The sequence below is a fragment of the Macrotis lagotis genome, chromosome 6 (genome assembly GCF_037893015.1).
Source record: "Macrotis lagotis isolate mMagLag1 chromosome 6, bilby.v1.9.chrom.fasta, whole genome shotgun sequence".
Classification (NCBI taxonomy): Eukaryota; Metazoa; Chordata; class Mammalia; order Peramelemorphia; family Peramelidae; genus Macrotis; species Macrotis lagotis.
This window is the reverse complement of record NC_133663.1, coordinates 121,490,311-121,513,816: the sequence shown is the minus strand read 5'-3', so window position 1 is coordinate 121,513,816 and position 23,506 is coordinate 121,490,311. Positions and strand designations below refer to the sequence as shown.

The 23,506-nt window shown below is 34.5% G+C and overlaps 1 protein-coding gene across 1 annotated transcript in view; it reads left to right on the top strand.

The window, feature by feature from the left end:
• The window catches only part of KLHL1 (kelch like family member 1), a 529,576-nt gene that overhangs the window by 164,356 nt on the left and 341,714 nt on the right, over positions 1-23,506 (top strand). Inside the window, exon 4 of the mRNA XM_074192758.1 lies at positions 15,817-16,013. Within this exon, the coding sequence (XP_074048859.1) occupies positions 15,817-16,013 (197 nt within the window). The remainder of the gene's footprint in view (positions 1-15,816; positions 16,014-23,506) is intronic.

Genomic DNA, 23,506 nt, shown 5'->3' with positions numbered 1-23,506 from the left:
GTAGTTAAATCTTCCTTGTGAGCATTTACACTTCAGAAATTGGCAAATACTACAAATCAGTGCTTGATTAATTGTTTTGCTGATTGTCTAGTAGACTTACAAATATCATGGAGAAAATGTTGATAATGCAAATTAAACAATTAAAAGTTTTATGTGTGTGTGTGCATCTTTGTTGTTATATATTTATTAGTATATGTAGGTAAAGACCCTTCAGGAACAAAAATTTTTCATGAAACATGATTTTTATTTTGTTGTATCTATTATTAGGGGCAGGTAGTTGGTACAGTGGATAGAGCATTGAGTTTACAATTGAGAAGATCCATCTCCCTGAAATCAAATCTGGTCTCAGATATTTACCCTGTGACCCTGGATGCTTTTTGCCTCAGTTTCCGCATGTGTAAAATGAGCTGGAAAAGGAGATGGCAAAATATTCTGGAATCTCAACCAAAAAAACCCCAGATGGGGTCACAAGGAGTCAACTATGACTGAAAATGACTGGACAACAATCATGAATGGGGACTTGGAGGCATAGTGGATAGAGCCAGAATCAGAATCAGAAAGACTTGAATGCAAATATGGCTTCTGATATATAATAACTGTGTGATGCTTGTTGAGTCAGTTAACAACTATTTGCTTCACTTTCCTCATCTGTAAAACAGAACTATTAGTAACATTTATCTTCCAGAATTGTTTGGTGGATCAAATAAAATAATATTTTAAAGAACTCAACAATAACCTAGTTCATAATAAAAGCTATTTAGATGTTATCAATCATCATCATTAGTAGATGTCGATTATTATCTAGCTGCCAGCATCATCATCATCACTTTATATAGTCTTTCATAGTTTATGAAGTGCTTTCCTTACAGCCTTTTTTTAAAGGTTTTTTTTTGCAAGGAAAATGAGGTTAAGTGGCTTGCCCAAAGCCACACAGCTAGGTAATTATTAAGTGTCTGAGGCTGGATTTGAACTCAGGTACTCCTAACTCCAGGGCCAGTGCTCTATCTACTGCACCACCTAGCCTCCCCTCCTTACAGACTTTTAAGGCTAGGTATTGCCAAACCTTATTCTTATTTTACAGAATGGGAGACTGAGACTCAGATATTTCAGGCAATTAGCCAATGGTCACAAAAGTAGAAATTGTTTGAACAGGGATTCAAATATAGGTCCTTTGGTTTCTTATTCCATTTTTCTTTCTATTGTATTTTTTATTATCATAGTAATCATTGAAAAATAATTTTCTGATTTATTTGAAATATAAGAAAACAGTCTTAAAATACTGAAAGATTAAATTGCTAGTTTGACCTAGACAAAATAAAAGTTAATTCTCAGTGAGATAGTTCCCATAAGATAGGATGGCAGGTTGAGAAATGTTTCAAGCCCAGAATGTTCTTTGTAATATCAGCTATAATAGTGTGGTCTGAAAAAGGGTTTGCTGAAGGTTTCAGGAAAACTCCTGAGAACACATACTGGAATGATTGGTTGGCCCGAGGCAAAGCATGTTTTCAAAAAATCCTGAGACACATGCTTTCTTTATGTCTTACTCTGCTAAATATATGGTCAACACTTTAGTCTCCTGAAGTACCTTTACCAAACTAAAGAAAATCAAATCTTATGACTGTTTTGTTCAATCATTTCTCATATTTCAAACAAATGCACTCATTAAAGGTTCTAGGGACCCTTAACATTCATATGAAATAGAAGGTTTTGGGGTGGGGGAATATTTATATATACTTGCTGTATTTGCTATTGCCAATAGGTAGAAATGGTTCATTTGAAGATATGCAGGAAAGCATTCAGTTTATTCCAAAATTTTGGAATTATTGACTTACTGGGTAAATGAATAGATATAGAACCTAAGACTTTACCATATGCCAAAAACTGTTTTAAAAACCTGAGAATATAATGTAAGAACAAAGACAACCCTCCTCCCAAAGATTTTATATCCTAATTAGGGAAGGCAATAATAAATACAGGAAACTGATGTCAAGTTAAATGTAAGGTGAATAGAATCATAGTGGAATAGATTAATACCTTCTTTCCTGGGGCAATGTCAGAGCTAATTTGATTATAATTTTAGAATTTAGGCATGTGTTTGTGGTTATCTGTGGACTTCTGTATATATCCTACACATGGGGTAAAAAAGCATCTGAGACCAAAAATAATAAGCAATGTATAAAGCCAAGTATGATTGGTATCTGAAGTAATGGGTCAGTGAAGCACTTACCAAATAGGACAATGAGACTCCATATCAGAAATTCCAAAAATAAGTGTTAAAACCTTAAGGTCATAAGGTAAAATAATTTCTGTTAAAGAATACAGTTGATATTTTATATAATATTCTGTAATTTTATAATAAGTTTTGACTTTTTAAATCATCAATATGAATTCCTTTGATCTTGAATATTTCACTTAATTTCCAATGAGTTTCTATTTGTGAATGTGTTCATAGAAAAGGTCAAGTAAATTTTAATTCTAATCAGTAAGAGAACTCTTTCAAATAGTGCTGACAATTCATTTAATTTTTACATGGCCTTTACTATAAGGGGAGATCTAATTTTTCAGACAAAGAAGTATGAGAAATTAAAATGCAAATTTTACATCATCTTGTTGTTTTCATGGCTTGTATGTTTCTTAGATGGTTTCAAAAAATTTAGGCCATGGAATTTAAGACTATTCAGTTTAATTTTTCCTTTAATACTGCAGAGATAGTCTTCAAATGTTCTCTAAACACATAAATTTCCTCTCCTTATCATAAAAGGAGTCAACAGATGAAGTGTGGGAAAATACATCAGTCTTGGAAAGAGACTGTATTTTACCTAAATAAGGCAGCTGAGAACATTCCTTGACACTTTGGGATGGAGGTAGACTTTAGATTAAGCAAAGCTGGTTGTGGCACCTTCCTGGGAGAGGAAACAATCTCTCTCAACTGACTTCTGCATTTCTGCTTCTCTTTTCAAGTAAAAATACTAGCATACCAATTTGGTATTTACAGATTCTATTTCTTTCTTCCTCCTTCCCAGTTTCTCTTTTACTTTTCCCCAACTCAGATAGGAAAATCAGGAAAAAATGATATAACAAAAATGATAGAACTTAAGAAGTCAAAGATAAAAAGAAATTATAGTATAGCATTTACATGCCATAATTTCTTTGTGTCTTTTGACTATAGTATAGTCAAATGGCTATAATGTAGCAATTACATAGTAAACTCAAGGAAAAAATAATAACTTAGCAATGCCAATAAAGTAATTTAGTATCAATTAACTATTTGGCAAGGCGCAATATATTGTCCTTTGGTAACTTTTGAAACAAATAATGGGTTTAGTATACTAAAGTCTAGAAATTATTCATATTGCTTGTTTATTTATAACATACCTTGAAATTAAAATAATATATGTACCACATAAACATAAATTATTGCTACCAAGTGGTACAGATATGGTAGACTACTCCCAGTAATTCTTTTGCTACATTTTGCCAAGCTTCTAAATTTGCAATATCAAAAGCAAAAGTACATTTCTATCTATTCATTCATGCATGTGCTGCAAAGCAATATATTTCACACTTTTCAAAGGATTTAAGCAAATGGAAATATCTCATGCAAATAGGCACATGCTACAAATATTAAAAAGGAATCTTTTTTTTCCACTTGCTATATAATAACCTATAACCAGATGAAGTGGAAAGCTACCTGAAAACCTTGTCTCACATAAGAGGACAAAAAAGATAAAGAGAATCATTCTCCTTTAAACACTAAGGGGAAAGAGAACTAAGTAAATAGAGGATATATTCAATAGAGTCTTAAACTCAATGGAGTAAAAAGAAATTTTATCCATATATTCAGCAAAACTTTTCAACTATATTTTTTCCTCTGGAATAAATAAGCAAATATTGTAGAAGAAAAAAGTTATAAAAACATTTTGTATTAGTATTTCTAGTTTTAAGATAATGAAAAATATCGAATTTCATATTTATTCATAATCACTGGATTTCAAAATAGTGTCCCCTGAACAAGATCTTTTTATTTCATTTGTGTATGGAATGTCATTAAGGAAAATATTTCTTTTAATAAACATGGGCAACTAGTCTAACATTTATAGAGTTTCATAAAGAAACTGAGAGGTTACATGAATTTCCCAAGGTCACCAGGTACTTCTCAAACCCAAGTCTTTCTGACACTGAGGGTAGCTCTTTTTATATAGTTCTCTTCCAGGCTGCCTCTCAACAAAGACAGAAAGATGAGGGGGCGGGGAAATTAAATTGAATTGAAGGCACTAATTACCTGGAGTGACTGTTATGTGTTTCTAAGAACTTGGCCCCTGGTGACAAATCTTGTAGAGCAGAAATAACTATCTCAGTCAAGGCTCAAGATAGAGAAACATTGGAGATTATTTCCCCTGGATATTTCCCTGGATAAAAATTATAAATTATAAGCTAAGAGAGCAATAGTAGAACCCATTCCTCAGAGGAGGAATAGAGAGATTATGACAATTCCTGCCATGCCTGCAGTGGTTACCAACACCTGGAGCCATTCAAAGGTGCCTTCTCCATTGTACTTTAGCCCCCAGAGGATACTGGGATATAAATAATGGCCATTGTGTACTTATGTTAATGAAAGGAGGGTTTTTCCATTGAGAACACTAAGACACTAGCAAGGATTTAAGAGAATATTATTAAATTGGTTCAGCAGAGGAGAATGTGTGGTTCTCTCTCAAATTTCTATTAAGTCTCATATTATATAAAGCTCAAAAAAAGAAAGACTTACAAGAGCACAAGGACAAGCAGCTGGGTAGCCAGTACTTTATAGGAAAGAAATTTTTAGGAAAGGACAGTTTCCAAGGTAGCTTGAAATACATACATACATACATACATACATACATATATATGTATATATATATATATATATATATATATATATATATATATATATATGTATATATTAACAGGTAAGTATAAACATTCACCATAATTTAGATGAAGGCAAAACACAAACTATTGGGGGAGTCCAAGATCTAGGTAGGGCACTACTAGGTCAGCATGACCTTCTGTTTGGAGTGAGACATTCTTCTAGCTAAGTAAAGTTAGGGTCAAACAATATCAGAGCACTCAATAAAGTATTTCGCTCCCCGTTGATATCTAGGGAGAAAAATCCTGGGAATTTCATTATTAATAAGGAGAAAATTTAGGTAGGAAAAAAAACAGCTTGCAATGATTTGCAAAGAACCAGACTTAAATGATTCTCCCCCTGGACCTGAAAAACGAAAAGACTGAGATTTCACTATCATGGTATGTACTGCCCTGGGGACACTTGTAGTAACAGTAATAACAAGAAAGCAGCCCAATAAAAGTGAGTATAACTCTGGTACAGAGAACAAATTGGCCAAGGGCAAAAGTTCTCTAATTTAATTAGGGTTTTTTTTTTTGTCAATTTCTCAAGATACAGGAAAATACTATTTCCTACCAATTTGGCTTCAGAATCATCTTATTTATTTTCAGAAATTTTGTTAACATTGCTTTCTACTGTTACATTAAAGAGATATGATATTCATCTGCAGGATAGGTTAAGCAGATTTTTGTAGGCTAATTTCAGTAACTAATGTCAATAATAATAAATAATAATAGGTGCTAATAATTTACACAGTGCTTTAAGGTTTGCAAAGTAGTTTTAAAAATATTACATTTTATTCAATTGTAGGTAGCTACTGTTATTTTCTTCCTTATATAGATTAGGAACTTATGGCAGACAAAAGTTAAATGTTTGACCTGGGGTCACACATAGCTAGTTAGCATATAGGTCATATTTGAACTCAGGTCTATTCTGATTCTCTTGTCCAGTGTACCTAACGTTGTGTCCAACACTCTATCTTATGTACTTTTAACTGTCTAAGTAACATTAATGATGTTCCTAAGGGGAAATATCATCTGAGCTCCAAACATTTGAATTTAAACTGAAATTTTAGGACAAAATCCATTCATAATTGGTGAACTTTTGTATTTTTAAAGAATAGAAAGGGAATAAATTAATATTTTGCTCTAATAATTTAATTCTCTACAAGTTACTGTATTTGGGATAATAAGTTTCAAAATGAAAAGGTCTTTGAAAATTCCATGGTCCAACTTTTTCATTTTTAGCTGAGGAAACTGATACCTAATGAGTTATTCAACTATCCAAGATCATCCAGGTTTTGTAACTAAGAATATAGCATGTATTTCCTCATTAACCTTCATTAATATCTATAAATATTGTTATTATTATTATCATTATTATCATTATTAACATTATATAAAATAGTCATCTAGAGCATTCAGTTTGAAGCTAGCAAAAATTGAGTTCATGTTCTCCTTCAGGCACCCCGGTAATATACCTACAGTTTGGCTTAGTGTTTTTTTTAATAAAATGGGAATACTAAATTTATTATTACAGTATTTATTATATAATAGTATTTATCTTTTGAATATTGTAGAGGAAATTTTTAAAGACTCAAGAAGATCAATATTTATTAATCTTGTTTCTTGAGGTCAGAAGTGGATTGAGGCAGTAAAGAATTGATTAAGATTGTGCAAGAAGATTTTATTCTACCCAGCAAGTGTAGATACCAAGATGGAAGGCATCTATAATGAGTCTGGTGTAAGGAGTTCCATATATACAAAATTTTAAGACACTATTAGTAATCTAACTTTATTTGATATATCACTGGATAAAACAAAGAAAAGAAAAATGACATTCATAAAACACAAGTGCTTACATGTATGTACATATAAAGAGAATAGTGTACATTTTTAATAAAATGTATATATTATTTATAGGAGATATATAAAGAAGTTGTTTTCTGAGTATAGCTAGTCTTACTAAATTAAAGAAATGTTGGAGGTGGAGCCGGGATGGCAACAGGAGGGGATTGAGTCTTGGTAGCTCTCTGATGGAACTCATCAGCTGAGGACTCTGACTGGGCTTTTGAGAGACAGAGCCCATGGAGGGATCCAGTGGGGCAGTTCTCCTGCTCAAGGTAACCTGGAGGGGAGCAGGGGAGCTCTGCTCCCCTGAGTCAGAGGAGCGGCCCGCCAAAGTGAAGGAACTTCAGCCTCCCGGAGGCAGCCCCAGGGTGCTGGGAGTCTCAGCTCCGGGCAGTGGGGGAGTCTCCTGGTCTGCACCCCGAGGAATACCTGGCACAGGGTGTGGTAACAGTGGGGGACCTCTGCCACAGCAAGCATGTGGAGCCCAGCCTTCGGGGCACACAGGGAGCAGCTTGGTCTTTCTGCAGCCCTGAGCTGAAAACAGAAGCAGGCAGAGCTGGTAGGCGAGAGCCTCCAGGGCATGAGCCCATTGAGCTGAGGGAGGGGAGTGAAGAGAATCTGAGAGCTGGGTCCTCTGTCCCTGGAACAGGACTCTGGAGCTCTGACCACATTCAGATCCTCATCGAAGTCTAGGCACCCCCATAGAACAGCAGGGCCCCCCCACCTTGGCCCCGTGGCAGAGGGGGGCTCTTTTGGTCATTCACAGACCAGGAGGGAGGACAGAGCCTCACACACTGAGACCCTTGTGGGAGTGTCCCAAAAGCTCAGGAAGCAGCCCCAAAACCAGGCCCAGGCTGGGAAAATGAGCAAGCAGAGAAACAAAAGGAAGACTATTGAGAAATATTTTGCAAATGAGCCCAAGAAGGATCAAAATACTCAGTCTGAAGATGAGGAAGCACAAGCTCCTGCATCTAAAGACTCCAAGAAAAACAGAAATTGGGCTCAGGCTATGATAGAGCTCAAGACTTTGAAAATCAAATGAGGGAATTGGAAGAAAAACCGGGAAAAGAAAGGAGAGAGATGCAGGAAAAACATGAAAATGAAGTCAGCAGCTTAGTCAAGGAAATCCAAAAAAATGCTGAAGAAAATAGCATGCTAAAAACCAGCTTAGGTCAAATGGACAAAACAGTTCAAATAGTTATTGAGGAGAAGAATGCTTTAAAAAGCAAAATTGGCCAGATGGAAAAAGAGATAAGAAAACTCTCTGAGGAGAACAAATCCTTCAGACAAAGAATAGAATTCAGGGAGATTGATGAATTTACCAGAAATCAGGAATCAATACTTCAAAACCAAAAAAAAACTGAAAAGTTAGAAGAAAATGTGAAATATCTCATTGAACAAACAACTGATATGGAAAGCAGACTTAGGAAAGATAATTTAAAAATTATTGGAATACCTGAAAGTCATGATCAGGAAAAGAGCCTTGACATCATTTTCAAAGAATTACTACAGGAAAATTGCCCTGATATTCTAGAAGCAGAGGGCAAAATAGAAATGGAGAGAATCCACCGATCCCCCAGAGAAAGAGATCCCAAAAAACCAACCCCTAGGAATATTATAGCCAAGTTCCAGAACTCCCAAGTCAAAGAGAAAATATTACAAGCAGCCAGAAGGACACAGTTCAAATGTCGTGGAGCTGCAGTCAGGATCACACAAGACTTAGCAGCAACTACATTGGAAGCTCACAGGGCTTGGAATACAATATACAAGAAGGCAAAAGAGCTTAGAATGCAGCCAAAAATGAACTACCCAGAAAGGCTGAATGGCCTCTTTCAGGGGAAAAAGATGGACTTTCAATGAATCAGGGGAATTTCAAGTGTTCCTTTTGGAATAGCCAGAAAGAAGGTTTGATCTTCAGATGCGGGACTCAGGTGAAGCATGGAGATTGGAGGAGAGGGGGGGAAATGTGAGGGACTTAATGAGGATGAACTGCATGTATTCCTGCATAGAAAAATGACACTGATAATACTCATATGAACCTTCTCAGTTAATAGAGCAGGTAGAGAGAGCTGTTGTAGTTGAAGCATAGGAGAAAGCTGAATTCGAAGATAAAATATGGAGTAAAAATAGAGTCAATAGAAAAAAAGGGAAATGGAATGGGAGAAAGAAAAAGGAGAGAGGGAATAGTCCAAGACATTTCACATAAGATTTTTTTTTATTACAATGAGCTATTGCAATGATATGGAAGCAGGGAGGCAAGGGGGAATGGGGAAACCTTTGCTCTCATCAGAGATGGCTGAGAGGAAACAGCATATATACTCAATGGGGTATAGATGTCTGGAGTAAAAAGGAGGGGGGAGCAGGGTTGAAGGGGTGGGGATGTGAATAAAGGAGGAGAGGATGGACCATGGGGGGAGACTGGTCCGATATAACACATTTTCTTTCTTACTTCTTGCAAGGGGCTGGGATTGGAGGGCCTGCCCAGAACCATGGGGCCAGGTGGATTCTGGGCCTAAGGGGTGGTATGGGGGCTCAGGGCTTCTTGGCCCCAGGACCAGGGATCTGTATGCTGAGCCAGTCAACGACCCTGCAGCAGAGTCAGAGTGAAAGGAGAGAGAGAAAATATGGTACATGGTGGTGGAGAAATAAGAAGGGAGGGATTTGCAATCAGCAATGGCAACTATGGTGGAGGAATATGGAAGTAACTTTTGTGATGGACTTATCATAAAGAATGAGATCCACTCATGACAGAGTTGTTGGTGTTGGAACAAAGACTCAAGCACATTTTTATTATTATTATTTGGGGGAGGGTGCAGGGCAAATGGGGCTGGGGGGCCTGCCTGGGGCTGCGTAGCAGGGTGATCATTGGATTTCTGGGGCCAGATTTGGACCGAGGTGCTCATGGCTCAAGGGCCAATGATCTGTCTGCCACACAGCCACCCCTACTATTATTACTATTTTATTTTATTTTGGGTCTTTTTGTTTCTTTTGGGGTTTTTTTTTTGTTTGTTTTTTGCAGGGCAGTGGGGATCAAGTGGCTTGCATGTCACACGGCTGGGTGATGGTTGGGTTTGCGAGGCTGGATATGGATTCCGGTGCTCGTGGCTCCAGGGCTGGTGCTTCGTCCATTGTGCCACCTGGCCATACCTACAATTATTGCTATTATTTTTTTATTTTAATTTTTTTCTCTTCCCTTTATTTTTTTCGCCCAAGAAAGTCTATCTATATTCATAGGGGAGGAGGGGTATTTTGTTTACTTGTAAACAAGAATATATTATTAATGTAAAAAAAACATTTGTACAAAATGAGAATAAACAAAAGAAATTTAAAAAAAGGAAAAAAAAAGAAATGTGCCCATCAGATTAGAAAGGAAGAGAATTAACTGTCCCAGGACTCTGGAATTCTTCACTTTCAGCAGCCAAGTCTTTTTTTTTTACTTCTATCTAAGAGGTGAAAAGGAAAGGTTAAAGAGAATTGAATTAACTGCTGTAGCTAGTCTTACAATTCATTAGGGGCCATGTATAACAAAATGGTTAATAAGGAACAAGCTGGAAGCAACATTGAATTAGGGCCATTTTAAAGAAAAGGAACATCTATGTATTACCCAAAGGTAACAGGGAAGTTCAATGTACAATAACCATTTGTTTGATGAGGTATATTATTAAAAAGAAGGTAGATGAGGATACTCATTGGAAGCTTGTCAGCCTCTGGAAACTTGCTGAAGTTAATGGAGCAGCGTTATGGAGATAACACACACACACACACACACACATATACACACAGATGTGTGTGTATATGTGTGTGTGTGTGTATGATAGATTAAAGACTAGAATTCAAATCCAGCCTCAGATAACTCACTAGCTGTGTGATCCTGCACAAAACACCTTAGCCATGTTTGTCTTAGTCCCTTCACCAGTAGATGCTGCTAACACCAACACTTTCCTTCTAAAGTTGATGTGAGGATCCACTGAGATAATTTTAAAGTGCTTAGTATAGTGCCTTAACACGTTGCAACATCAGTGTTGCTATTGTTGTTATTGTTATTATTGTTAATACTATGTCAGTCTCAGAGGATGATAATTTTGTCTACTTCTCCTTCTAGATCATATGAGATAACCTATATAAACCTACATAGATGGCATGTGAAATTTATATAACTGATATTGCTATTAAGATGTTAACAGTGGTCTACAGCTTGCTTTGCCTTTTTATTTTATAGAGAAGAATGTTTTATTTTTAAAGCTCAATAATTGAACAATGTGGAAGTCTATTTTTTATTGTAATAAGGACTTTAAATGAAGTTCAAGCCAGACAGCATTATTTTTTATCTCATTTGGAAAATAAATATCCCCCAAACATACAAAGTGTACTTAATGACTTGGAAAATAGATCTCTTTATTTCTTTTTTTAGTTGGCAGTATTCTTATCTTTCTTAGAATCACCTTGAAATCAAATTTATTGGCAAAATTTTTAATAGGTCCTCCTAAGTCTACTAGTAAAGTTACCAGGTAAGAAATGTATATCATCCATGAGATATATATCATCCATGAGAAGAAGCTCAAATTGAGTGCACTCAAACTCAGTTCTCACACTGATTCTCTACGTTTGACAAAATGACTCTTTAACTGGAAATATTTAAAGATGGAAAACAAAAAAAAATATTTTATTTTAAAGACTTTTGAAATCTTATTTTCTGTATGCATTCTTTTTACTTTTGCTTTGTAGGGAACCTCCAAAGAGAAAACCCTCTCCCCCAAGGCAGATAATCAGGAAACACTGTAGTTTTCAAGAGTTGTCTGAAGATACTGAGAGGTAATATATATGCCCAGGATAATATAGTCAAGGTGTTTCAGAAGGAAGATTTGAAATTAAGTCTTTGTGATTCAAAGGTGCAGCCCTTATTGTCTCAGAGGTCCAGAGCCAAACTTTTACTTCTTTGATTCATATATTCTTATATGGTCTTTCATAGGAATGCATTGACTGTAGTTTTAGACTATGGTTTTAGTTTCAGTTAGGTGGTATGGTGGATAGAGAGCTGGAACTGAAGTCAGGAAGACTCATCTCCCTAAGTCCAAATCTGACCTCAAATTTCCTAACTGTATGACCCTAGGCAAATCATTTGAGGCTGTTTGCCTCAGTTCCTCTTCTATAAAATTAACTGGAAAAGGAAACAGCAGACCATTTCAGTATCATTCCCAAGAGAAACTAAAATGGTTCACAAAGATTCAGACAAGACTGAAACATCTTAACAACTAAAACAAAAACAAACAGGATACTAAGATGTCTAAATTTAAATTGTAAGAAAAATTGAAAAAATTATTAAATTTGTAGTAATTATGTCTTGTACCATATATAGATTTTCTGCATACATGTGGTTTCATACTAGAAATGGAACCTCTTCCCCAGATTTGGGAGCTCCTTCCTTGTACCTAATTTTCCTCCTTGAGTACCTGGGTTAGGGTTAGGGTTGGACATCTATGTGCCACACTTATTAGCTTTTTATAATATGCTGTATTCTTCCATTAGCATGTAAGCCCCTTTTACTAAAGGGAGTGTCTTTATTGTTTATTGAATTTAGCATAGTTCAATCAAATCTAATCTCTAGTCCTGGTGACAAGTACCCTTGTTTCTCCCCCTAATCCCTTTCTTATAAAATTGGGATTGATTGGGACATATACATCAGAATTAAATCATCTGAAGACCAATTGAACTACTGAATGTTACCCCCGAAACCCCCAAGACACTCCACCTCCCCACCCTCACTCTATCAAGAGGGGAAGAAGTCTCTGTTCTCATTGCCAAAGCCCTACACTTCTAGAGAAAAGTAAACTTAAAAAATTAGTACCAGCAATGACATATAATTGGCTATATTTATACAGCTCTTTGAAGTTTACCAACCATTTTCCTCAGAGCAACAACTAGAAGAGAATTATGCAAATAGTATCCCCATTAAAAAAAAATATATATAGATAGATAGATAGATAGATAGATAGATAGATAGATAAGTCCGTTTTGGAGAGGTTTTCCCCCAAGGCTATACAACAGAAAGAATAGAACTAGGATTCCAACTAAAGTCTCTTCTCTCCAAAATTATAGTTCTTTCAACTGCATAATCCCTATTATTTAATACAAATCCATTTTAGCTTATTGTAATTAAAAACAAATAGGTAAGCAACAAAGATTAAAAGGAAAAGAAAGCAATATATCAAGTGTCTTTGATGAAGGGTTCATTTCTCAAACATAGAGACCTGAATCATATTTATAATAATACACAATCATTCCCCAAGTGATAAAAAGTCAAAAGATAAGAAATAGGCAGTTTTCAGATGAAGAAATCAAAGTTGTCTATAGGCATATCAAAAAATTCTCTAAATCTCTTTTGATCAGAGAAATGTAAATTAAAACAACTCTGAGGTACTATTTCACATCTATTAGATGGACCAATATGAAGAAAAAGAAGGAAAAAGATAAATGTTGGAGAAGATGTGAGGAAAATGAGGCATTAATGCATTGTTGATAGTATTGTGAATTGTTTCAACCATTCTGTAGAGCAATTTGGAACTGTGCCCAAGGACTCTGACCTAGCAGTGTCTTTACTAAGCTCTGTATCCAAAAAGGGATTAAAAAGAAAAAAAAAGTAAATATGTGGGAAATGACATTTGTGTATGGAAATATTGATTGAAGTTCATTTTACTGGAAGCAAAGGATACCCATCAACTGGGGAATAACTGAATGAATTGTGCTATGCATTTGTGACTATTGTGCTACAAGAAATGTTGTATGCTCTCAGAAAAATCTGGAAAGACTGAAAACAGATGCAAAGTGGAAGTTAATGAGTTCAGCAATTACAAGAGATTTAAAGCAGGATTTCTTAACCTAGGAATCAAAGACCCTTAATGGATAGATATGTACATAGCTTTGAAGGGGTTCAGGAAATTGATGGGAAGAAAAATCACGACTTTATTTTCACTGACATCAAAGAAAATTTATCTTTTCTTCCAAGTATGAAACAAGTATTATTATGAGGTAATTTATATTATTTTGGAAGGAATAATATCATTCTGGGTTCAACTGTTTCTCATCTGCTACCTTTCCTAATCCTCTCATCCTTCTTTCATTCTCTAAAGACGTTGACAATAAATCACCCTCTTCTCAATATTCTCTTCTTAATTAGATTTATGTGATGCTCTACTGGTTCTTCTGTTTCCTGTATGACCTCTCCTTCCTAGTTTCCTTTCCTAGATATTCATCAAAATCATCATCATATATCCCCCAGGGCTCTTCTCTTCTCTTTCAATATTTTCCCATTGGTGAACTCATCAACTCCCATGAAGTCAGTTACCATCTTTATGCTGATGATTCTTAGTTTTACTTGCTATCACTTACCTCTCCCTCAACTTCCAGTTTCATATTTTAAACTCAACATTGGAATCCCAAAACTAGATGTTAAATAAACATCTTAAACTCAGCATGTCCAAACTTGAACTTATCTTGCCTCTCAAACTGTCCCCTTTTCCTAATTTACTAATTAACTGTTAAGAGTAGCTTCATTCTTTATATCTCTGAGACACAATAATAATCATAATTTCCTCATAGGTAGAGGACATAGAGGATATTTGCTTTTGATATGGTGTCTTTAGTACTTAGCAAATTATATTTTGTATAATAGAAATTTGATAAATGTCTAGTGAATTAAAAATGACTGTACCTTCTCATTATACCATATTCTTTTCCTTAATTTTGATGAACTGAGTATGATTTTGTTTACTTTCTAAAAAAAACTTACTTTCTATATGGAGAATTTACAACAGAAGTAGCCTTCCTATTGAAGAAACTGTTTGTCAAACTGTAATTTTGGTGAATTAAGGGATCATAAGTTGGCTATAACATTAATTAAGGTTCAAAGAGGTTTTTGATAGTGTCAGTAAATGAATTCTCATAGTTCACGTCTCTGAACCTTCATAATACTTTGCTTAAATAATTCTTATGCATTTATCATAAATGCATATCCTCTATTTGTGGAGATGTATTTTCTCCTCCATTATTTTGTAAGTTGTGAGACCCATCTGTAATCATTTGTGCTGCATTATTACACTTTGTTGATTATTTTAGGTGCTCAACATTAATTTTATCAACAATAGATGTATCAGTTGTATCAGTACAATGCATTCTGATACATCATCCCTATATTTTTTATGTTTTAATTTATTTCAGTAATCTGCTTACATCCAGTACCTGGTTCTATTGAACTTCTATGTTTGCAATACTTAGGAGTCAATCTATTAACAACAGTGGTACCAGAGTTTTAGAATTTCAAGTAATTGTTGATTGATAAGGGATTTACTATAACAAAACTATGTGAGTTATTTTGATATACTGGTGATATGAATCATAGTGTGGAAAGTGAGATTTTTGAAAGGAAATTATTAAGTTAAAATAATTGGAGATCACAGTCCTAGGAAGAGGGGACATTCTGACTTCTCAGTGGAAAGCTCTCCCAAACTTTGAATTCAAATAAAATAAAATCAATTAGACTGTCTATATATATATATATATATATATATATATATGTACATATATATATATATGTGTGTGTGTGTGTGTATATGTATATATGTATATATGTATATATATATATATATATATATATTTAGCTATTATTCTTATAATAAATGATCAACTCCATTTGGTTTTATATATTCATTTTCATTGATCAACTCAAACATTGATTTCCAGGATTACATTAAGGAATGAAATTTCACTTAGAAATTATATACGTGAGGACAGCTAGGTGGCACAGTGGGTACAACACTGGCCCTGGAGTCAGCAGGACCTGAATTCAAATGCGGCCTCAGACTCTTAATAATTACCTAGCTGTGTGACCTTGGACAAGTCAGTTAACCCCATTGCCTTGCAAAAGTAAAAATAAAAGAAAACGTGTGTGTGTGTGTGTGTGTGTGTGTGTGTGTGTGTGTGTGAGAGAGACAGAGACAGAGACAGAGACAGAGACAGAGACAGAGACAGAGACAGAGACAGAGACAGAGACAAAGAAAATTTCATAAGTCGTTTTCTTACTTTCAGGTTGCCTGGAATTAAAGGAAGACACTATTGAAAATCTTCTTGCTGCTGCTTGTCTTCTTCAACTTCCTCAAGTGGTAGAAGTGTGCTGTCATTTTCTCATGAAGCTTTTACATCCATCAAACTGTTTAGGGATTCGAGCATTTGCCGATGCTCAGGGGTGTATTGAACTCATGAAGGTGGCCCATAGCTACACAATGGTAAGAAAATCTTACTTTATATTTGCATAATAGAGGAATCATATAATTGAAGATGTGAAATGGTCTACGATTTATTGAATAAACTAGTATTGTTATCTAATGTATCATATAATATGTCCAAAGGCAACAAGTCAAAGTGGCTAGAATTCTGACATTGGAAAAGACTGGGTCCAAATTCTACCTTTAACAAATACTAGATTATGTGTTATAAGTGTATAAATTAGGTATGTTATGTTACATGTTACATGTTTTAGATACATAGATAAATAGAATTAAATATATGTTATATGTATATATAGTCATAAATGAGTTGTATCAGTACAATGCATTCTGATACATCATCCCTATATTTTTTATGTTTTAATTTATTTCAGTAATCTGCTTAATGGATTGGATACAATTGAACTGAAATAATCTTGAAAGTATATTTAAGAATCCAATTAGAAGAGTATCATGCTGTCTGATCATAAGTAATTTATCGGTAGAAAAACTAACTATTCTATAATACTAGTCAATCATAAAGCTGTTCTAAATCAGATTTCCTGTACGGTTTAGTGTGAATTTCTCTAAAGAGATTTATAATGTTAATCCTGTCTGGTATTTATATATATATATATATATATATATATATATATATATATATATATATATATATATATATATATATAAATATTATATATATGTAAATATATGTATATACATGTGTATATATGTATTGTGCATGCATATACATATTTACATATATATATATATATATCCTCCTTCATACATGCACATGTAGTGTGTTCATTTCAGGTGTCGAAAAATTTATTAGTATCTTATTCTGTTTTCCATGTTAGATTTAAGGTTTGATTGTATGTATGCTTGTCCAGTCAATAAGTTTTGTTTGGCTCTTCATGACCCCATGGACCATATTACACCATTATTTTCTATGGAGTTTTCTTGGCAGAGATACTGAAGTCACTTGCCATTTCCTTCTCCAGTGGACTATAGTTTTAATCTTCAGTAAATAATGTTAATTGAATTTGGTCCCATCTTTTCATTGTGTATTATGTGCTTCTTACATGACTGCACGTCTTATATAAACTATACTATTATTATTATTATTACCTCTTTTTATTATAATTTATTAAAATTTCTTTATGATATATTTAAGAACTTTTCATTTCCCAGCTAGGATTAACATTAGAAATCTCTTTAGAGAAATTCACACTAAACCGTACAGGAAATCTGATTTAGAACAGCTTTATGATTGACTAGTATTATAGAATATTTAGTTTTTCTACCGATAAATTACTTATGATCAGACAGTATGATACTCTTCTAATTGGTATTCTTAAGTATACTTTCAAGATTAAGTCAGTTTCATTGTGTTCAAAGCTTTAAGCGGATTACTGAAATAAAGTAAAACATAAAAATATAGGGATGAGATACAGAATATGTAATTCATTGTTAAATTCTATTTTAGCAATCTTTCCAGACAAGATAGAGTCACAGTTTGAAAATAATATGAAGCTTTTAAGATCAACATAGTAAAGCATTTCATCTGCTAAAATATGAGTCCAACCACATTTATTAAATTATGTATGTTCTAATGCAATTAGCAAAGTCTGTCTTGCCAAGCTAAAGAATAATATGTCTTCCTACCAAAGGGAGCATGGTCCCTTCTGCTCTAAATTGAAATCATTTGTTCAGTAATAAAAACGTTTTCCATGCAGCTGCCTGAGTTGTTAAGCAGTTTACTATACAGTTGCTACTATTTTTTGAATGCTCAATTATGTTCACTCTATAGAACCATATATGCTCTGCATAACTTATGCATTATGTCTGGGAATGGGTATGTCCTCATATATTTGCTCAGAAACCTTATGGAACAATTTTACCATCTTTCAAAATGTGAAACTGTTGAGTTTCTTTTTTATAGGCTCTTTTATCCTAAAGAAAAAAATTGTCTTGACCCTTTTGGACCCTTCTAGAATGATTGATTTATACATGCTATGTTCATTTCCTTAGCTGTCTGAAAGCTGGCATCTCACCTACATAATATTGAAATTTCTCTTTGAAAAGTATCCTTTAAATCATTGAATTCAGTAGTCTTATCTTACTCCTTGCTTACCTTTCAAATATACAGAATATTCTTGCTACCATCTTGAATTGTTCTTCCCTTTTATTATTATTAATAATATATTTACACTTTTATAATTCTCTATGTTCTGAAGTTCCTCCCCCATATACTTTGTGGATTCCAAATATTCCTTGAAATTCCAGCTTTTCCCCAGAAAGAGAATGTTCAGCTTTGATGGGTAGTTGATTTTTAGTTGTAAATCAAGGTCTTTTGCCTTCTGGACTATCATATTCCAGTTCCCACAAGCCCTTAATGTATATGCTGTCAGATCCTGTATAATTCTGACTCTAGAGCCACAGTAGTTGAATTGCTTGTTTCTGTCAGCTTTTAGTATTTTCTCTTTGACTTGTGAGTTTGGGGATTTGGCTGTAAATATTCCTGGAAGTTTTTCTTTTGGGACCTCTTTCAGGAGGTCACTGGTGAATTCCCTCAGTTTCTATTTGCCTCCCTCTGCTTCTAGCATCTCAGGGCAATTTTGCTGTATTATTTCTTGAAAAATGAATTCTAAGCTTTTTTTCCTGGTTATAACTTTCAGGTAGCTCAATAATTTTTAATTTATTTCTCCTGAATCTATTTTCAAGGTTAGTTGGTTTTCCAGTGAGATATTTCACAATTTCTTCTAATTTTTGGCTTTTTGGTATAGTATTATTTCTTCCTGATTTCTCGCAACATCATCAGATTCCTTCAGTTTCATTCTGCATTTGAAGGAGTTATTTTTTTCAGAGAGCTTTTGTATCTACTTTTCCAGTTGGCCAGTTCTGCTTTTTAAGGCATTCTTCTCCTTGTTTACCTTTTGTTTTGTTTTTTTTCCATTTGACCTAAATTGTTTTTTTTAACATACCATCATTTTCTTCAGTATTTATTTTGTATTTCTTTCACCAAGCTGTTGATTTGATTTTCATGATTTATCTGAATCACTCTCATTTCTCTTCCCAACTTTTCCTCCACCTCCCTTAATTGCTTTTCAAAGTCTTTTTTGAGTTCATCCATAGCCTGAGCACATTTTCTATTTCTCTTAGAGGCTTTGGATACAGAAACTTCAATTTTGTCATCTTCTGAATCTTCCATGGGACCAAAGTAATTTTCTATGGTCAGATTCTTTGTTTTCTTTTGTTTGCTCATTTCCTCAGCCTAAGACTAATTTACCGCACTTCCAAGGCTTTGGGTTTTTTTGGGACACCCCATTGAGACCTATATTCCTTCAAGGTCTTATGCTCTCTTGGCTGTGCTTTGATATGTAGATGGCCACAGGTGCTCCCCTCTGCCCTGGAGCTGTGAGGAGGATGCCCACCTGGCTATCTTAGTTTGGAAGCCTAACCTGCAACCTGTATCTGAGTGTGATCAGACAACAGAGTCCTGCTCTGGGGATAGCAGAGAGATTTCTGCACTCTTCCCCTATGCCATTACTGTCTGTGGGCTTTGATCTGGTGGTACAGACTGCTTTCCCTGATTCCCACTGTAGGTTCTCACTACAGGACTATTCTGAGTCTGGTGCTCCCACACTCTGGTGCAGTAGAGTTCTCCTACCACCCTTTCAAGCTGTTCCTAGCGATCCCTGGGCTGCTCTGTGACTGTAACTTTTTTCCAACCCCCGGTCCAGTGAAACACACCTTTCCTGAGGAACTAGTAAGTTGTCTTGGACTAGGAAATTGTATTTTCTGTGGGTTTTCCCCCTCTAAATGTTAGAGTTATAATTTGACAGCTTTTGGAATCTTGGGGGGAAGGAGTTTCAGGGAAATCCTACCTTCATGCTCTGATTCCAATTATTACTACTAATTCCTAAAAGTGAATATTCCTCAAGAATTAATCCAAACCCTTTATCAGCTTTCTGTATATCATTTTCCTCTGAGATCTCTTCCATTATGATGGATTTAGTCTTTGCTGCTATATAAATTACTTACAAATCTATATGGAGGGGCAGCTAATGGGTGCAGTGGATAAAGCACCAGACCTGGAGTCAGGATTACCTGGGTTCAAATCCAGTCTCAGACATTTAATAATTACCTAGCTGTGTGGCCTTGGGCAAGCCACTTAACCCCGTTTGCCTTGCAAAAACCTAAAATAAATCCATATTGAGTTACTTGATATAGAAAATTGGAGAGTGGTGGGCTTGAGGTCAGGAATAGTCATCTTCCTGTGCTCGAATCTAGCTTCAGAAACTTACTAGCTGTGTGATTCTGAGCAAATCATTTAATGGTATTCCCACAGAAGGGAATGTCAAACTGCTCCAGTATATTTCTCAAGAAAACTCCCAAATCAGGTCACAAAAAAGTTGGACATGATTGAACAACAGCAAGAAGAAGAAGACCCATACTCACAGTTTAAATGAAATTGTCTGGCAAGTTTCAAGTGAACATAAGTTTTAAATGAACCGATATTGTGCTATTGATTAACAAAAATGCTAATCTGTCGCAAAATATTAAAAGAAGTCTAGATAATGGGAGTTAATAACACTGTGATTTTTGTTATCCTGAATACATCTTGAGGTTTCAAGTACTATAGTACCTGTTATAGATGATGAAGACATAGGGAAATTCTAGGAAAATTACAAACAAAACCATCTAAATGACATATTAGGTGGGCATAGAGAAGATGGTAAAAATTGTAGGAAAACTCAGAGACAAAGAATAAGACATGTTATAAAATCTTATAGATGATTCAAAAATCTCACATCTAATTATCATGTCTATTTTTTAAATATGTTCAATCCAATTCATTTCTTCAAACAGTTATTAGGTCTCCATAATATAGCAAACATGGTTTCCCAGATGCTAGAGACACAAAGATAAAAATGAATTGTTTCTTATTCTTGAGAAATTTATGTTTTATAGGGGCACAAAATATTCACAAAAAAGTAAATGATACATGTAACTAGGGCAGCTGGCTTATACTATGTGCATTATACATGTGCTGTATTACGTGTATATATTTGTGTGTGTATGTGTGCATTTATATATGTATTATGTGTATATGCACATTTGTCCATAAGATAATTATTTTCTGGTGCTCTTTTTGTAAACATTTCCCCTGCATAATACAAAAGAACCTTACCAAAGCCTATTATATATTTCCTGTTGCCTTTCAATTTATAATTAAAACCAGCTCTGCCAATTCAATTCTTTTATGTTCCTTTCTGAGGAGAACCAGATTAGCTGTAAATTCCTTTTGTTTTCTGATTTCATTCACAGGAAAATGTGAAGATAGCTATGATTTAGTCCCTCCAGTCGGATGTCCACTAGTTTATAATTGTATAAACATTTCTCATTTAGAGCACCAAAGCTAAATTAATGTTTATAACTATTCTAAAAATATGTGACTCAGATTGAAAGTCCTTGAAATCAGGAACAGAGCTTTGTTCAAAAGCTCTGTGCAAAGGTACATCAGACAACACTTGGAATTTAGTAGGTGCTCAATAAATTTTTATACCATCTATTTGAAAGATACATACACACACACACACACACACACACACACACACACAAACACAAAGACAGGTAAGCATATACCAGCATCAACCAACTTCTGAGTCTATTAATTCTTCAGTGTAAGAATAAAAAGACACTTGGGATATTTACTAATATTAAAATTGATTTTAATTACAGAAAATAGAGGGAGATTGTTGCCATGAATGATTAACTTTTATGAAATTTATTTTCTCCCTTGGCTTGTTTTTTGTTTGTTTTTACATGATGCAATATATACATATGCATATATCTATAAATATATATGTACAACATTATATATGTGTTCATATATACCTATATACAAATAATATACACAAATATATTAAAGTCAAATATATAATTTTCTCACTGATGGCTATATTCGATTTGTCTTAAAAATCACTAGTAAGATTACATTAATATAGTCAAAGTGCTGCAATGAGTTGAGATTTTTGTAAATGCATGAAATAAGTATTAAGGATAATTTTGGGGGCTAAGTGGCACAGGGTATAGAATACTGGCCCTGGAGTCAGGAGGACCTGAGTTCATATCCAGCCTCAGACACTTAATAATTACTTAGCTGTGTGACCATGGGCAAGTCACGTAACCTTACTGTGTTGTAAAAACCATAAGAATTTTTGATTTAAGTACTTGGATTCAGAAATGACTTAGGTTTGGAAAAATAATTATATTATCTTGTCACTAGATGAGTGATTATCTGTCTTACTTTTTCATCTACTATCTATTGATCCATATAACCAAAAATGCTATGTTATGGAGAACACAGGGCAAGCATTCACAAAAAAATGCAATATATGGACACCCTCAAGGTTTCTCTTAAGAACTTTAAAATTGATTGCATGACATGGAAGACCCTGGCACAGGACTTCCCAGCACGATGTGTCCTCATAAGAAAAGGTGCTGTGCTCTATGAGCGAAACAGAATTGTGGGAGCTCAATAGAAACACAAGATGAATAAATTTAGAGAACTTCTCATCAAATGTTCATATGGTCTATTTGTTCCCAACCTGTGGTAGAGCATTCCAAGTTCATATTGGTCTGATCAATCACAGTTGGACACACTGTAACTTCACTCTGACATAGTGATATTGTTTTGGCCCTCTTCAAGAATAAAGGACAACAACCAATCCATTTATAGATTTAAATGAAGAAACAAGGACAATATTTACAGAGGATAAAATCTTTTTCAGAGTCAAAAAGACCTGTTTCAGGTGTGTCCCAAATACTGGCTTTTTGACTCTGAATAAATTATGCAATTTCTCAAAGCCTAAGGTATTCTATAATACTATAAGTTGTAGAAAGAGCACAGATTTTCTTTGTAAAAGGGTAATTTGCTCTTCAGATATGAAGATGAAATCTGAGTTTCAACTATATATGAACATTCTAAAATACTTAATGGTTTTAGTTATTTGAAAGCATTTGGTATCATATAATCACACTCTTATGGTTCTTAAAAAGACCTTAAAAGTCAGTTAGTTTGATCTCTTCTCTTATATAAGTCAGAGAGCATCATGCAACCTATATTTGAATATTCTCAGTATTCAAATTTGAATTTTACTTCCATCCCACTCATATCTTTCTATTTACCAACTTTTCTATCCTTAGTAACAGTGTCTCAAGCAAAGGGAAGGTGACCCTGCATTACTACATGGCCTCTGAGGCAATGGTGGGGTGAATAAAATATGATCCAATATGAAAGCAAAGAGCTCCATAGATTTAAACTTTTGTCCATTTTATTTTTTACTTTCCCACATGACTTTTGACTTCAATTTCTGTTCAGAGCCACCTTATGGCATATAGCATTTACAATGCTCACCTTAGAGATGGAAGCAATTTTAAAATTGCTGATTTGGTGCTCTGGACCTCCCCACAAAGCACTATCTGTGGAAGAATCTATTGTGCTA